Genomic DNA, 18,546 nt, shown 5'->3' with positions numbered 1-18,546 from the left:
ATGAAGGGGGAATTCTTAAATCACTGCTGCTATACAAAGAAAACAGCATGCTATATACACTTCTTTCAATCAAATCTGTATGTCAGAGCATGCTATTATCATTTCAGGCAAACCACAAGGGATCTGAAGACTCTCTTCACTTTTCCCTTTCTTGCATGCAAAGTGATCTGCCAATACACACCTGCCAAAAGCTGAATTTATTAGTCCTTCATTGCAAACAAGAAATAGTAGTAAAAGAAAAGGAAAAAAAAAAAGAGAAATACTATCTAGCTCAGATCAACATCCACCTCTAAAACAAAAATACAGAACAAAATTTAAAACATATACACTTCTTGGTTTCATAGTGACTCACACCTGTGCTGACTGAATTTATCAGTACAGGACACTAATTCACATACTGCACCAGTATCCGTTGTACAAGTACATAAACATCTTTAACTGACACAGAGAAGAAATGTTAAATTTTTAAAACTACTTTTAATGGCAAACAATTTGCAAAAAAATAACTGTCCCAATCCACATCACAAGAGTGCTGTATCACCTAGACAGAGAACACTGGTAAGTTTTATATTTCTTCTAAACTGAAAGCACTGAGGTGTATTTACTTATTTACTTACCAAATTGTAAAACTGGATGAAAAAGTGATCTTACAAAATCACAATTGTTGCAGTGGAGTTAAAACAAGCTAAATTAAAAGCACGGAGGGAGAGAATAAACAGATTCAAGATGTCAGCTACAGATTTGTCCCCATGCAAATTTTCTTCTCAAGGAAATATTTGCAAGTTATAATGATAGTTCACAAGAAGTATCTCAGGCTTAATAGCATTTTTCCCTAACATCTGCCTAGCTAACACATGTCAGTATGCTTCTTACTACATTTCTAACCTAGATAAAATATAGTTACTTGCAGACACATCAATAAAAAAAACAAAAAACCCAACAATATTTGACAGTGATCCAAGTAGTACCCATCAGTCCCATATTCATAAAGGCAGAAGTTAGACCATTTCTCGTAGTGGGAGAAATACCAGTTGTTTTAAGGCAGTTCTGCTAATAATGAATAGATTTATCAAAGGGGAGAACAAAGAAGGTCATGGCAGAGAATTCAGCGTAAACTCTACTACAAAAGACAGAGAATCTTCATACATAACCATGAACCTTGCACAGCAACATCTCCCTACCTATCCTACCCTCTTTGAAAAAAAGAAGTAGGTCAGTGAGGGAAATGCAGTGCTCCGTTCACTAAGGCTGGATAAAGACATCCTTGCAAACATGCAAGGGAAAACAGTCATGGGAATTATCACAGAAGGCATTATCCAAAAATACATTCATGTTAACTGTTTCTAGTGCAGATGCTCACTTCATTCCCATTTGAAATGTAGGATTACAGAGACCTGACAAAGTTCGGGTTATAAACATGGTATCAAAAGTTAAGAGATCATTAAAAGGAAGCACTATTTAGAGGGTTTTCCATGCATTTTCAAAGACTTCATAATAGCAAATGTCTCTAGGAAAAAAAAAAAAAAGTAGCTTACACCTTAGGAGAGTATGAGGAAAAACTTATCATGCACTAGACAGCTCTTCCAAATGTCTAGAAAATTACCTTACTTGTAAAATGCTAGGTAGGTTACGGAGAAACAAGAAGACAAAAAAATTTAATTTCAAAAGACAAACACCATAGTGTAACTCAGGTTGGAAATGACCCAGGGAGGTGTTCTAATTCAAAACCAATTATGAGAAAATTTAATTGCAACTATATCTTGAATGAATTTAGCATCACGTTTCTAAAGTATTTTGAAAACAGCAACTGAAACTGACATGCATCAACATGATGGTAACACCACTATGAAAATCATCTTTATCAGAGTCTACACCTTCCTCATGAGGGGAAGGGGAGGGGCAGACACTGATCTCTTCTCTCTGGTGACCAATGATAGGACTGAAGGAATGGCCTGAAGTTGTGTCAGGGGAGGTTTAGGTTGGGTATCAGAAAAAGGTTCTTCACCCAGAGGGTGTCTGGGCACTGGAACAGGCTCCCCAAGGAAGGGGTCACAGCACCAGCCTGACAGAGTTTGAGAAGTGATTGGACAATGCTCTCAGCTACATGGTCCTTTGCACAGCCAGGAGTCACGCTTGATGATTCTTGTGTCCCATTCAACTCAGCTTATTCTCTGATTCTGTGATTCCAAATACAGCTTGAAAGGGAAATAATTATGGGGACATGAGGAGTGGGAAGAAACCACAGGGAGCAGTCTTTTTATTAATTTGGTGCAAAGTGGAAGTTTCCAGCTTCATTACGGAGATTCCTTGAATTGTAATGAATAACCACGCTGCACAAACAGTGACCATCCAGGCAGCAGTGCAGTACAATGCCATATTATTCACTTCAGTATCACAAAGTGAAATGTTGTCATGGTTTAGTAGAGGTATTCCCCAATTTAATGTTCCCACTGAAACACTCCAAACCACGCACTCCTCATTCACTGGCCCCTGCTCTTCCACGATGTGATGTGCGTGGCTGGAGAAGCAAACTGGAGGCATAAAAGGTAAAGATCACAGGCTGAGACAGGAACAATTTACTGGAAACAGCAATTAAATAAGAAAACACAGTAACAGCAGCAATACTAATAACAATGTACAAGAAAGAGGTGAACAATTCACACAATTGCTCACCCCTGGTAAATACCAGAACCACCATAACACTACCCCCACTGCAAGAGACCCCTTTCCCTGTCCCCAGAAAATGATATAAGGTGGTAGAGAAGAACTATGCTCTCTCCTGGTTACTGCAAATATTAACCCTGTCCTGGCTGGAATCAAGACAAATGGGAGGCCAGAAAAGTTGCTACAAAGGTCTGACAGCACTTTGCCCACTACAGAGAGCTAAAAGACAGCCCAAGGTAGGTAAAAATCTTAATCCAATAGTAAAAATACCAAAGCAGAACAAATCAATATATGAACAAGCCCAGACTGTACATATGAGCAGCAAACTACCCATTGCAAACTGCCTTTAGCTGACGCTGGGTTATGGATAGGTCTTTTTCCATAAGGTAGAGAGGGGAGGAATATAAGGCTATAGGGAGGACACACCACCAGTGCCTGTCTTCTCTTGGTTTATGAAAAAGGGTCTACACCAGAAAGCAGACTTACAAGCTATTTGTGTTAGGATACATCGCAAATATTACACCCCTAAGCCAAACCACTCATTTGTATGGGGAACAACAAGCTCCTCCCTGCTATATATTATATTCAATCTGTACTGACTGCGCCATGAGGACAAAAAAATTAATTAGCCGTGTTAGCTCCAGATTGTTCAGAAACATGTATTTTTGAGACATGTTCTTTTGGAAAAGTAATAAAGAAGTTCTAGTTTCCTTGCAAAAAAACAAAATTGCTTTACGGGCCTAACCACTCCTCTGATTACAATAAATTACCAAAAATCTCTTTGCATTTGGAAACTGGAGGATTTCAAATCAACACATTAAGCAATCCTTTGACAACCAAATGAGTTCCAAGAAAACATAATGACACAGATAGAAATTAAATGTGTGTTAGCAATCAGACAGTTCTAAACAATGTTTACAAGTTTCCATTTGATAATGTCTAACACATATGAAGGTTAGGGAATCAGCTTGGGCTGATATAAAATCTTCAACTCATAAAATTCTCACTATCAAAATGAGAACTTAGAGACTTCTAGACAGAAACTGATGAGTTACGAGAATAGAGGTCAAACTAGGGAGACCTTCTAATTGAATGGGTTACTACAAAACATGCTTCTGTCTTCAGAAAAGCCACTACTAAAGGAAAACACTTCATAAAGATATCTGCAACAGAACATACTTCAGGGAGGATTCAAGCACCTAAACCCTAGCACAAGAGCCACAAAAATATCCTTAATCTCTTGAAACATTAGAAGCAGGTACTTGTATTTTAACCTACCAAGTTCTCCATGACATTTAAAATGCCCAAACTAAAATGTAATCTTGACATGACTGAATGTCTGGTTCCTTAGAGATCTCAACACATCCTGCCTGAATTCTGCTTTTCACAAAACATGACAGTATTTGTAGGTGGAGCACTACTTCTCATCTGGCAGCTGCCTGCATACTGACTTAGGACACTAGAGATGGGGCCCTAAAGCCTCCTCAGTCCAGAGGTGAAAACCAACATCACTTGGCATTTTTGGAGTGCCTTAAGCCAATGACAGTATTTCAAAGGCAACATACTCACTTCTGCCTGAAAAAGCAGTGCTGCCAAAAACAACTGAAGATCCAATAGCCCTGCAAGAGTAAAAAAGAAGTGTATATAAAACACTCCATACTTAATAGAAGCGTTCATAGAGGACTAGAAAGTTCAGGTGCTGGTTCCTTTTGAAAAATCTGTTTCTGCATGCGGATTTCATAGAAGGGTTTTACCAGGTAATTCTCTTCAAGAAGTAATTCTTGAAGCTCTTGAGAAAGAAGAAACTATGCTGAAAGTTTCTTTGTGATCACAACGGTGAGTTTTATTTTAAATTCTTAAAATTCTTAAGCACTTGATTAGTCAAAACTAGTGCAGAGGATGTGTTTGAGTATGGATTATCTTTAGTAACCTTTATATTTGCTCTTCGAAATGGTAAGGAAAATATGGAAAACTAGAAGCTGGTCAGATTCACTCCAATCTCCAGGAATGATGCAAACTCTTCTGGAAGCAATTTCTTGACATATAAAGAGTAAGAGATGTATATCAGTTCCAAGTAGACCACACAGATATACCAAGGACAAATTATGGTTGTTTGTCTTCTGTGATGTGATGGTTGGTGCTGTGGACTAGGAGATAGCATTGGACACTGAATACTGTTAGGAAAAGAATGCTTCTGACAGTCTCCCAGAGCATCCTTGTATATCGATTAGCTCGCTGTGGTCTGGATGAGTGGATAAGGATGACATCCTGCTGCTGAACAGCAAGTTGAACATGCTGAACAGGCTTCTCAGTACAAGAAAGATATTGACATATTGGACTGAGTCTAATGGAGAGCCATCATAGTGTATCATATGAGAAAAATCTAAGAGATCTTGCATAGTTCAGCCTTAAGTGAGGGCTAAAAGGAAATCTTATTGCTGTTGCAATAGCTAATGGGAAGCTAGAGAGAAGAGCCAGACTATTCTTGAAGATACAGTCACAGAATAGGAGGAAACTGACACAGAATACTCCACTTGCATAAAAGGATTTATTTACTTCTTTTTTTTAACCATGAAGACTGGCAGGTGCTGGAGTTAAAGTATTTCCATCTTTGTGGTTATGAAAACCAGACTGTCACAGTCTCTGAGCAACTTGCTCTAACCAGACCTGTTTTGAGCAGGGGATTGCACTAGGTGACTTCCAGAGATCTGCATTTCAGCCAGTGCATTTCCATGATTTTGTGGTGACACACTGGATAGCCACACACTAACCACTGAAACACAGAAAGATAAAAGCTCCAATAGAATTCCATCCTTCAGAAGAAAGCCAGTATAGTTACTCCAGAGGTAGTCTTGAGAACAGCATGGTTAAATTCTAAATAATTTTGAATGAGCATCTATGTACTCAGCAAGACCTTAAGAAGAGATTTTCCAACAGAAACAAAAAGCTAACATGACATAAGAAATACTGAGTATAACACCAGGCTGAAGACCAGAGGCAGTTTATCATTATATATATATACACACACACACACACATGTGCATATATGTGTATATATATATGTTTATATGTACATACACACATATGTATGTGTATACAAGATGTCACAAATGTCAAAGATCACATCAAAAGTAAAAGGAAATGATTATGAAAACTGGAGCAAGATTTAGTCTGTCCTACCTAGACAAGGTATTTTTTGTGTCTATTATGCCTTTTATATATTTAGAGAAGTGAAGAGGCATAAAGGAAGCAATCTATGAAACGCTATTTCAAATCTTACATACATGTATGACAGGTACCACATAGGTGCTGATGAAGAGATGCTCACAGATTTAGAGCCCTGCTAGTTGCAAAATGCTAAATATCTTAGCTAGTAGTTTTAGGCTTCATGTTTGAGAGCTGCAGAAAGCTCAGTCTTCTCACAGGTCCTTATTCTTACATGAGTAACAATACACTTTGATCCACAGTTGAGCAATAGGATCTGCCAGTTCTGTGCCTTATGTTCAAACTTAACTCAACATTGAGGACAGACATATCAAGAACAACCCAAAGAACTCTGGAAAGTTGTCCAAGCCAATCTAAATTGAATAAATAAGCATTTATTGCTAAGCATGAGACACAAAAACATCTACCCCTTTTAACACTGTAATCCATAACACAGGATTTCTGATATTGAAATATGCTCACTGGACTCCATCTAGTGGTCACATAACTTTCAGCTTTCTGAAGCTGAAGTGACTATTCAGGGATTTTAAGTAACTGATACAATAACCATAACAGAGAAGTATTATTACCATTAAAGCGCTACAAACCAAGTTGGTAATTATAGGATATTATTTTAGAAACACTGATGAAACCATGATGGAATAAATAATGGTCAACAGTACAGCAGACTAGGTAAAAAAATTAAAATCCAGTTTTTTGGCAAGCTTTCTGTATTCAGGTAAGAGCAGCAGAAACTTCAGGCTCAGACATCCTTTTTTTACTTCTAATTTGTCTAAGAAGGTCATTCAGGTTCAGGTCTTTCTCCTTTCCTTTGTTCCAAACTCTGCCAGGAACAAGTTCTAACTTCCCCTACAGGAGATGATTTGCTGCCAAAAAATATTATGCTGGATGTATTGTCCCTTGAACTTTATCAGCAAGACTGTATACAGCAGGATTATTTGATTTTTCTTTCCTATTAGGAACCTCCTATTTAATGTGAGGAAAAACTTATTGGATCATGTTGTATGCTCTGGCTAGGAAAAAATTAATATAACAACTGTATTAAGCCATATACAATACCAAGAAAGTAAGTCCAAAGTGATAACAAGCCTGGCAAGCAAGAATCCCAAGACAATTTCTGAAGGAAACTAGAATAGCATCCTTCAAATAATTATGATGTGTGTCATCTATTCATTAACCTGAATGCTCTTTTTAAACTCACTGACGTTTGAGGACCAACATGGATTTTAAATCCATTTTGGACTAGCAAACAGTAAGAATGTGGCCGCCGTGAACATCCCTTAAAGACAAACACACCACTACAATTTTCACATAAACCACCTACCAAATCAGACAACATGACACTGCAGATGTAAGTGCCAGTCCAAGTGGGTGCATATATGCCTGGCAGAAAGACATCTGAAATACCACTTGACAACATCACTGTACTGGAAAAAATGAGACACGGGCTAGGTGAAAACACTTCCTATCTTACTTTCACAAAGCTTCAGTTCTGTATCATTCTATTGCCTGGCTGCAGTCTCTTACCAACATGGCTACAAACAAGCCCAGAAAGGCATCAAGCAAAGGGCAAGCAGATTCTCTGTCAGAATCAGCACCCTGGTGAAAAACAGGATTTCTGAAACCAAGGGATATAAAGACTACTATGCAACATTAAAGAACAGAGTGTGAAAGAGTATTGGCAATGTGATCAAATTGGAAAATGGATGACAACCCTTCCACCACCTTAAAACTCAAGCCTCTTTTCTGTATGTTGATACCCATGGCATTTCCATCTGACTTGACTTCTTGACAAACCTGTTAAAATGAGAACAAGAACTATCTTACTGACATTTACCTCTCCATGGAGAACACCCAGCTCTTTCTGTGGAGCATCTACCTTCTCATTCATGTATGTTTCAGCACTCCTTTCAGCCTATGAAGGGCAGCTGGGCATTGAGTAACTGGTAAGGTAGCAAGATCATATATCTCCATGTCAACTAAAGCATCCAAAGGCAGTGGAGGCTCTAGATTTGCAGGCTGAAACCAAATTTTATGTCTATAAACTCAGCCACTTTGAATTCCAGGCTCCTGAAACTAACTACTTTACAATTTGGGTGTTAAAACAAGTTAAATGTATTACATCCTGCACTGATGTAACCTGATCTTTAAATGCTTTCCCTACTTCAAATTATGCAAGCGTTATCTATTCTGATTTAAATTCTCCCACTCTGTTGGGAGAATAATTTTATAGTAGTCAAAATATAAGGTCCTGTCTTATCTCTGAATTCAACAAGCAACTCCTCCTCATGCACAGAGTACCTGGAAGTACTATAAACAGTTTCATCTACGCCTTAAATTTCCAAACCCGGATCAGTATCTGTCAACGTGCCACTTCTTTTTAAGTCAATAGCTACACCACCTCAGTATTAAAAAGCACCCAGAAGTACACAAAGCAGCAGCCAAGGATTATTTATTTACACTGATGGGTCTATGTTACAGGCTTCTCTGAACTCTAGCAGGTATGGATCAGTATTACTCCTTCTCAGGTTTGTTGTGACTACATTTTTGTGTTCACCTTCCTTGTTTGTTTTTTTTTTTTCCATTTTAGGTGGTTTGGCATTGTTTCTCTTGTTTTCTTTGGATTTGGGGAAAATTTGTGTTTTAAAGCCTATTTAGGTAACTTAGCTAATTTTATGTGAGGTCACTTGATATTTCTGCTGTATGAACAAATATGTTTCTTAGCAGAAGAAATTTCAGAAGGGACTACTTGATTTTGACTTGTAAAGACTGTAACACTATTCATTCTTCCCTGAAAACTTTAAAACAATTTTAGAAGAGTAAGGTATTATTTTGAAGTGACTACTTATGTAGATTTGGTGTCCTACATTTTTTTATTTCCCAGGATTCTTTCCTAGAATTGTTACTAGAAGAAATTTTCCATGAGTACTATAAATACAGTTAGGAGAAAAAAAGCCAGTCCAAATCATGTTTTCTTGATTTGCTCAGAATTATAAAGTTGACACTTTCCTTCTGACCTATCGTTACTGAGAATGTAGCACAAAACAAGATCTGCTTTGCATTTAACCTTTCCACACAAATACTGTCAATCTGGTTTTTTAGGCAATGTGCACCCTCAGCTGTCTTATTTCTTCCTCCTCCCAGTCTTCAGATGGAAAAATGATCCAGAACTTTAATGTTTTTTGGTTTGTTGTTTGTTTTTTTTACACAATTGCAGGGGTTGAATTACACATTTTGTTCTAAAGCTACCTGGCATCCTCTTCATCAGCTACTGAGCTGAAATAAAACTCTAGCTGCTTCTCTAGTGGAAGTGGCCTTTCTATTCAGAAAAACCCAAAACTTGGCCTGGACCCAGAAGTTTACAACTAGAATTCCTGAAAAAGCTCCCATTAACATTGACACCAACTGCTTGAGCCATGGATGTACTGGAGAGAGCAAAGCAATGGGCCATAAAGATGATTAAGGAACTGGAGCAGCCCTCCCATGAGGACAATCAGAGCTGGCACTGTTCAGGCCGGAAAAGGCTCAGGGGGATCCCATCAGTGTATACAAATACCTGCAGGGAGGGTGTAAAGAGGACAGAGCCAGGCTCTGCTCAGTGATGCCCAGTGAAAGGGCTGGAGGCAACAAGCACAACCTGGAACACAAGAGCTACCTCTGAACATCAGGGAACTGTTTGTCACTGGCACAGGCTGCCCAGAGAGGTTGTGGAGTCTCCATCCTTGGAGATACTCAAAAGCTTCCTAGACACAACCTTGGCAACTGGCTCTAGGTTATGCTGCTTTGAGGCAGAATGTTGCCCCAAATGACCTGCAAAGGTCCCTTCCAGGGTCAGGCAGCCTGGGACTGTGTGACAGACTATGGCATTCCTTCAAATCCCATCCCTTGGAGAGATCTTTCCTGTTTCTTTTTTTTTTATTATTCTGGATATTCACCACTAGGCCCAAGGTAACGCTACTGTGCATGGAGCCCTAGTCACAAAATGCAGTGGTAGGTTTCCCCAGCCTGAGGTGCCAGATTCAGACTTTTTAACAAAAGCTTTTGGTTTCTTCTTCCTCATTTTTTCCCTCTCTTGAACTGCCAGGAATCTCTGGACACAGCAGGAGAATGAAGAAGACAGTGCCTGGAATTGCCACTCCTCCTCTTATATCTGATTCATTGGGTGCAGATGAGGAGATGACAAACTGTTCTAACAGATGCAGCAATCCATCCTTACACTAATAAAGAATCCCATCCCTCACTCTTTGCAATCAGATTAAGACTTTCTATTTTCTTAATGTATATACAACAAAGCTGCTATTTCTTCCAGCTGGTCACAATGGGAGTGTCAGTAGAAGACAACACAAGCAACAGATGTTGGATTTCTCTGATCAAACTTTTCTGGTCCACAAGAGTTTTCTTCATAAAACCCCATTCAGAGCTTCTGATGAACTTTCTGAAGATCTTCAGACAACCTAGCACACCTTTTTTCCAAAGCAGAGTCTATTCCACCAATGAAATTCTAGCCTTTGCTTAATACAAGAAATCTAGTCCATAATGTAAAAAGAGTTAGGTTTTAATGTGTTAATTTATTTCATTTTTAGTGCCAGAAGAAATCTCTATTTTGAGATAATACATGCTCAGTTTCATTCTCACAAAAAGAACTTTACTTACAGTAAAATAAAATTTAAAAAAAAAAAACAAAAAAACCCACAAATCCCATTGTTTTCTCAAGATGCAATACTTACCGCTATCTCATAGATTATTAAATTTAAGAGACCAAAGACATCAGCGTCTCTGGACTAAGACAGAATGTAAGCCACCTTTCATAAATCTATTTATCTTCTAAATTAAGGTCTTGAATAAGCTACATGACCAAAATTACTGAACTATCTTCTCATCCTTAGAAATAAATTATCTCAAAAATACTTCAATGAGAAAAGCATTGTGTAATTCATGGACTACTTGTGCAACTTTTCTGCCTTTCATAATTGATGCTTTTCATGGACACAGACAATCTAAGGAGGGGCAAGGGAAAATGGATTTGTCTTTACTTTCATAAAAATGATGGAGCACCCAAGTCCAATGAAGTTACATGAGACTGTTCAATTTCAAAATGAAAAATAAACACTAGCTAAGGAAAGAAGTTTTACATATATATTATTTTAATACATATTATTTCTTATAGTCATTGCCTTAGTAAGTTCTTCAGCCAACCTTAAGAAACTTCAGGTCTAAATGAGAGTTTCATGGACACCAACACAGAAGATGTTATTACACCTTTTATCTCCATAAAGAACCAATGGCATCAAAACATAAAAGCAACATAGGCTATACGTTTCTCAAGAGGCCACAATCAAGCTTCTTGCTGTCTTGAAAATGGAATTCCCCTTATTTGCTCCAACAACTTACAAATAACCTCTCATTTTTAGAGCAGACCCACATGAATTTGGCAGACTCTCCAAGTTTCCTCAAAAATACAAATATCTGGTGAAATCGACAAGTTCACAAATTGTTGATATTGCATATACATACATATCTCTGATGATCATCTAATGTCAGGCACACACCACTCACAAGAGAGCCCAAAGATCACACAGGCTTAAAAGTTACTTGAGCATTCACACCCATGCAACAGAAAAAACAGTTTACACTAAGGATCTTATTTTCAAGATGAGTGGCTGCAGACCTTTTTGAAGCATTTGTATTGAAGAATAATATAGTATAACCAAAGACTTTAAGTGAGACATATGCTCCTAAGTTTATTGTGCAAGATCTTAAAATAATAATAATATGAATAATATGAATAATATAAAAAAATCATAGTAATAATTTCAGAGTTCTGAAAGTCCCAAGTTTAAATGTAGGTGTAATGAGCTCTACTTCCATTGAGACAGAAACATCCTGATTGAGGATTAAAGGGCATGAGTAGGAGGAAGAGAGGAAAGATAAGGTATGCTGTGGTATCCCATGTTGCGTAAGACTGAAAACCCTAATCAGCATCTAACATTTGCTGTATTAGAAACAACTACTTATAAAGAACTTATTCTGCTATCTTAAATGTAACTGTGCTTGTCTAGCAGGAAATAAAAAATTCCAGAAAATAAAGATATTGCAGCTTACAAGAATGATTTCATGCTGTTGAAAGGTTAAACATCTACCTGTTCACACAGAAACTCAACTGTCCTGTATATTGTCTCTCAAATTGCCTACCTGAGCAAGAACTTTAAAATTCAAATAATTTTAATGGCATGTCTTAATACAAACTTTAGTACTGTAGTCCAGCCTCTGAGTCTTTACAACCAGAGAAATGTCTATCATACCCAAAAAGTCTTCTTTGCAGTATCAGACTTTCCAGAAATAAGTTTTCTACTACTATCTTGTATCCAATCAAAAAAGTTTATATATTGCACTTTACAAAAATAAAAAAAAAATAGCACCTTTATTAAAAAGATCTTGTTCTCTGAGAATTCTTATTGCCTTTACAAAAGTTAAGCAGTACATACCATAAACTAAAATAACTTCTTAGGGTCAAGTAATAAGCTTTTTCCCCGAAGTAAAGAAAGTTCACCAGTTCAGAGTGACTGAATTAGCATCACCCTTTTTAGCACATTCTTACAAGATGAAATATGTTATGGTGATGTTCATTACCGGCAACAATTTTTCCTTTAAAATCTTGAGTGTCATTTCTCATCTCATTCATCCATTCATAACAATTTGCTGCTTCCAAATTCTTTATGTATACAATTTCACATTCCATGTACAGAAAGCTCAAGCTTTATCAACGTTTCCAGCTTTTCTGTATCCATCAGCTCTAAAAGATCCCAGTCCTCCCTCATCCCTTTAGCATTACATACCACTTTTGAATTCCCACTTTCCTAAAGGAAGCCATCAACTCTCTCTTCTAGACATGCTACAACTCAAATCTGGCATTTAATGAGGATCCAGATACTCTGTTCATCACATGTGAAGAGCTGCTTTGGAGAGAAGCACACAAGCCCTCTGTGCACAAGGCATGTGAAATGATACAGGAATCAGAAAGGAAAATGCCAACCCAAAATAAGTACTACATAATCCTCCCAGCATTTTTGGAGAAACGCTGTATTAAAAACTTGGCAATAATACAGCATAGAATGCACCTCTCCAGCTTTTCTTGTGGAGTTGAGATTCACAGGAGGCAGAGATCAGGATTGGAAGGACAAAGTTGATGTAAGTTTTCTTATAAAGAAAAGAAGGAATACCAGTGAATTTGAGAGCAAAGACTCAGTAGGAGATCCAAGCATTGCCTTTGTGATACACTGATTTTCTACCATAGCTGAAAACCTGAATTTCTGGAAGAGTTTTAGAACTCAAGAGCTCCATCAGGTATCTGAAGTTATACTGTCTTAAGATACAGTTCTAGTCTTTAGATAATCAAAATCAAGTCTACATATCCAAATCAAAAAGAAGAAGTGTATAGAGCAATTTGGGAATATCTCAGATTTTATCCTATTTTGCCATACCACAAGTTTCTTCTGTGCAATATTAATTTTGACATGGGGGGACCAACTTCTGCTGCATTATGTGGCATATTTAAACATTTTCATTACCTGAACATTCAAAGGAATTTTATTGACAGCTAGACAAAGGCAGATCAAATTTCATATGCCAAACATTATCTTAATTGCTTATTATCCTTAAATGTCAGCTCTAATATAGGTATATTATTATAAATAACCCTAATGTAATTTTGTCACTAAGATGAGTTATCATTAACATACTATTGAACATGACACTGATCTGTATGCAGCATGCTTTGAGTAACTCATCATCACTTAAAGACATCACTTTCAACTATGCATAATACTAAAACTGCATTGAAAACTGCTCTTGGCAAGATTGCTGGTTTAAGAGACACACTTGTCAGCCCCATAATCTTCCCTCTCAGACATAAATGTATTTGGGTGGCCAGAGGCATCAAATTAAGTCACATGACAAGTCTGAAATCAAAACAACATCAACAATGCACAAGAGGATATTCAGCAAGGATGCTACCGTCAAGCAGAAAATAGTAAAAACTGAATCTAAATAATTAAGAAATAAATTTTATGCCTTACAACACAGTGAAAAGCCGATTAGCAAATAACAAGATTTAATTTCAGCCAACCAAACTGTACTTGTTGGTTCAGCAAACTACATCTAACAGAGAGAATGTATGAGATGTCAAATGCTGACAAGAGACCTTGCTTCATTCTGTGATGAAAACTAGCTTGGCAAACTGCATCTGCTTCATATTTTTTTACTACACAGTCACATTATTTAGTCTGTCAGCAGGCTGAAAGTCTCTGACTTTTAGATCCAATGAAGAGCAATCTGAAACTTTAAGATATACCACACTATCCTACTAATATGCTGTTTTCAGTTCTCTTTCATCAATAACATCTCAAGGTCATTAATAAAATGAGAAAAAATAAGGATATTTTAGTAATGTGATCTAATATACCTCACTTAAAGACAGGCAAAGCTTTTCTTTTCCCTTTTTAACCTAGCCATATGCTGTAGATTGTAAAAATGGATGGAACTGTTAAATAGTAGCCACAATAGCAAATTCAAGCTCAGAGATATTTGTAGTTCACATTTATCTGCTGCTGCAAGTAATAACTGGATGATTTGCATCACTGCTCAGTATATTCTGACAAAGAGATGTACAGTCCAAAGCAATAGCTGGTTGTAAAGATCTAGACAGATCACCTGCCATGAACTACTAGTTTGAATTAATTCTTTCCTACCTTCAGATTCTACCCAGCGAGTCTAGTCAATGGCAAACAGCTTCAGCAGTTTTTCAGTACTGGAAATCTTCAGCACTTGCTCATGAGAAAGTGATGACAGTAAGATCCCTTTAGTTACCAATGCTGAACAAAGTTTTAAGCAAGACAATTTGTTGACAACTCAGCTGAAAAAATCCTGGCAAAGTGCTATATCAGAGAGCTTTGAGAGGCAGCTTTGGAAGGAAAGTGGGTCTTCTTTACTTTAAAGTCCCACACCTGACCAGAGTATTCCACAACTACTATAACACTGGTAAGACTCGTATTTTCACCAGGCTGGCCTAAGAGATTTTTCAGATAACAAAGCCCAGAAACTGCAACAGATAAGAAACAGGTCAACCTGTCAAACTTACAGATGCAAGTACTTTTTTTTTTTTAAAGTCTTTTACAGCAAAAAAGCAGCACTATCCCATCTAAATTTCTCCTATAAAAAAGTACTGTTTCATTCCAAACATCAGTATTCAACAAAAAGAGTTACAGTACATTAAGAGGACGAAGAAAATGTAAATGTAAGTCTGCAATTACTAGCCTTTTATTCCATTATTTAAAGAGTGTCTGCACAAGAACATTGGAGTTCAGTGAAAAAATTAACAGCACTTATAGTAAGAGAGACATAGCAACCAGGGCAAAATACAGCTGAAATAGGAAGGTGAACTTCAGCATAAGACTGTATGTGAGAGAGATGGGGATTCAGCTTCATGCATCAAGCTAATATAAAAGAATCAAACACCTGACATGAATGTTAAGTCACCATGAATTGTAAGTCACTCCTTTTGCTTTCTAAAAATGCTGATTAAGACCTTATCCAGAATAAGATCAAGCCAGTACAACACTTTGCACCATCACTTCTTTAATCTCCACAAAATTCTGCAGAGTATGTTGTTGTGACAGCATATAAACACCTGGGATATTAGTGCCTATCACCCTATAATGTATTTGGTCAACCTGAATTAATGCACACAAATATTTTCCAACTCATTGACACTAGTCATAATGAACTAAGGAAAAACCTTCTAAAGGCAGAGGAAGCAATGGCAGGGTTGCAGACTACTAAAAAACAAACACTTATGTCATGAAAATACAAAAATCTCCTTTGTGCTCCCTCAAAACAAATAATATTTTAAAATACATATACTCTTCTTCCACAGTTCCCGATAAGCACTTGATCCCTGGAGAAGCGTTAACATATTCGGATGTTCACTTCATGAATATGTGCTAGCACCTTGTGGAAAGCTGTCAGTATCCAGGTGGACTCCAAACTCTGCATATTAGGTATTTTATAAATTCTGTGACCCATAGATAAGTAAAGAGCAATTTAAGTTTAGAGCCATTGTTTTTTAAAAGAAAGGTATTTGTCTTTCAATCACAGCTACAGCATTTTTTACTCTCACAACACACAGCTATGACCAGACACTGTCAAAACAGGAGGTTTCAAAAAAAAAAAGTACAAGACCACACTTAGCATCAGCAAGAGCAAAGAACAAAGGACAGATCAGCTTCCAGTATCAGGAATCCCAGAACCAAAACTTCTTCACTTACACAGAGTTAAATGCTTACTGAAACATTCCCCTTGGAGATAACAAAACCACAGAGAAAACAAATGCATACCACGAATAAGAATCCCAGGAGAGAAATCCTGAAAAGTCTATCTGAGGCTGTTTAAGATGTCATCACCTGCTGCCTCAATATGGTATTTAACAGAATCACAGAATTGTTAGGGTTGGAAAGGACTTCTGGAGATCATCTAGTCCAAACCCCCTGCCAAGGCAGGGTCACCTGGAGCAGGTTGCACAGGAACACATCCAGGTGGGTTTCAAATGTCTCCAGAGAGGGAAACTGCATGACCTCCCTGGGAAGCCTGTTCCTGTGGTCTGCCATCCTCAATGGAAAGAAGTTGTTCCTCATCTTGAGGTGGAAATTCTTCTGTTTATGGCCATTGCTCCTTGTCATTTTACTGAGCACCACTGAAAAGAGTTTGGCAACATCCTCTTGACACCTTTGAGATACTTATACGTACGGATGTGATCCCCTCTCAGCCTTCTCTAAACTAAAACACCTGGTTTAGACAACTTTTTACACAAATTTACTTTCAGCAATTCAAATTAAATGAACGCTCCCAACTGTGCACTGGAGAGAGCAGCAACCATGTGCTAGCACGGTACGGGACAGTCGGGATAAACAACACATTAAAACACTCCCGCTACACTTGCCAGCGCTTATCTTCCATTCCGCACGACACAACAAAAAACTGCATCTTAGTTGCAAAGAGAGCAGAGAGCAGCAAGATGAAAAATCGCTTTCGCACCGCTGTTCCGACACACTCGAAAGCTTCTCGGTCCCGTCAGGCCGGGCGCCAGCCGCTCGCTCCACAGGTGAAGTTTGCGGGGCTCGGGCGGGAGCTCCCGGCCGTGCCCGCATCCCACGGCGGCCGCGCTCCCCCCGCGCCCGGGAGCGCCCGCCCCGCCTGCGGCTGCACCGCACCTCGGCCCGCCGCAGCAGCCGCCGGGGCAGCCGAGGAGCCGCATGCTGCCCGCGAGGGATCAAAGCCCGCCGCCGCGACAGCCCGGAGGGATCAAAGGGCCCGTCTCCTCCTCGGGGGGCACCGCCGCAGCCCCGCGAGGCCCCGGGCCGGAGCCGCGCCTGGGCCGCCGCCGCACTCACCAGGAGGACGGAGCCGCGCACCACCTCGGAGACGCTCTGCCGCAGCTCGGCCGCCGTGCCGGGCTTGCTCAGCGCCCGCGTGAACTTCCGAGTCTCCGGAGCCACGAGTGCCATGGCTGCTGCCTCCGCACTCCCTCGGCGCGGGGCCGCCGCAGCCCTCCCGGCGCGGCCGTCGCACGGACGGACAGCCGGACAGCCAGGGGTGGCCGTCGGGGGGCGGGCAGGGAGCGCAGCCCCGCCGCCGGGTGCCGCGGGCAGCCCCTCCCTCCCCTCCTGCCTCCCTCCCTCCTTCCCTGCTCCCCTCCCTGCCCCGATTGGCGCGGCCGCCAGCGGAGCGGGGGGCGGGGCCTCGCCGAGCCCACCTGTTCCCGCAGCGCCGTTCTGATTGGCCGCCGGGTTACCTGCCCGGCTGCGGATCCGCGCCCTCATTGGCCCGGCGCGGAGCCGGGGCCGCGGCGGGGCGGGGCCGGCCCAGCCGGAAGTTGCCGCCTGGCGAGGGCCCCGCCCCGGCGGGAGCGGCGGCGGCTCGGTCGCGGTCCCTCGGCCGCGGTCCCTCGGCCGGGCTCTGCCTGCCCGGGCTCTGCCCGCCCGCGCTCTGCCCCGGCCGCCGCCGCTGCTTCTGCTCTGCTTCTGGTCGTACCTGCACGGGGGAGGGAGTCATCCTGCCCCGCTACTCAGCCCTGGTGAAGCTGAATCTGGAGTGCTGTCTCCAGTGCAGTGCAAGAGAGTCCTGGAGCGGGTCCAGCGGCGGGGAACAAAGATGGTGAGGGACTGAAGCATCTCTCCTATGAGAAACGGCTGAGGGAGCTGGGCCTGCTCAGCCTCGAGAAGACTGAGACAGGACCTCATCAGCGTCTACCGGTATTGAAGGGAGGGTGCCAAGAGGATGGAGCTCGGTGGTGCTGAGCAACAGCACAAGAGGCAACGGGCAGAGACTGATGCACAGGAAGTGCCACAAGGAAGAACTTCTTTACTGTGTCTGTGACTGAACCCTGGAAAAGGTTGCTCAGAGAGATTGAGGATTCTCGATCACTGGAGATAATTCAAGAACCACCTGGACACAATCCTGTGCCATGTGCTCTTGGATGACCCTGCTCAAGCAGGTTGGACCAAGTGTCCCCCTGTGGTCCCTTCCAACCTCATCCATTACCTGATTCTGTACCTGCAGACACACATGTACATGCACATGGAGCTGTGTAAGTGAAAGAGTCCA

General features: G+C 40.4%; 1 protein-coding gene across 2 annotated transcripts in view; it reads right to left on the bottom strand.

The window, feature by feature from the left end:
- The window catches only part of DOCK9 (dedicator of cytokinesis 9), a 110,762-nt gene extending 93,170 nt beyond the window's left edge, over positions 1-17,592 (bottom strand). For both annotated transcript variants that reach the window (XM_058855623.1, XM_058855633.1), the window contains exon 1: positions 17,334-17,592. In XM_058855623.1, the coding sequence (XP_058711606.1) occupies positions 17,334-17,447 (114 nt within the window). In that variant the 5' untranslated portion in view covers positions 17,448-17,592. The remainder of the gene's footprint in view (positions 1-17,333) is intronic.
- Between the last annotated feature and the right edge of the window lie 954 nt (positions 17,593-18,546).

This window comes from Poecile atricapillus, chromosome 1 (genome assembly GCF_030490865.1).
Source record: "Poecile atricapillus isolate bPoeAtr1 chromosome 1, bPoeAtr1.hap1, whole genome shotgun sequence".
Taxonomy (NCBI): Eukaryota; Metazoa; Chordata; class Aves; order Passeriformes; family Paridae; genus Poecile; species Poecile atricapillus.
This window is presented reverse-complemented; position numbering and strand designations above follow the sequence as displayed.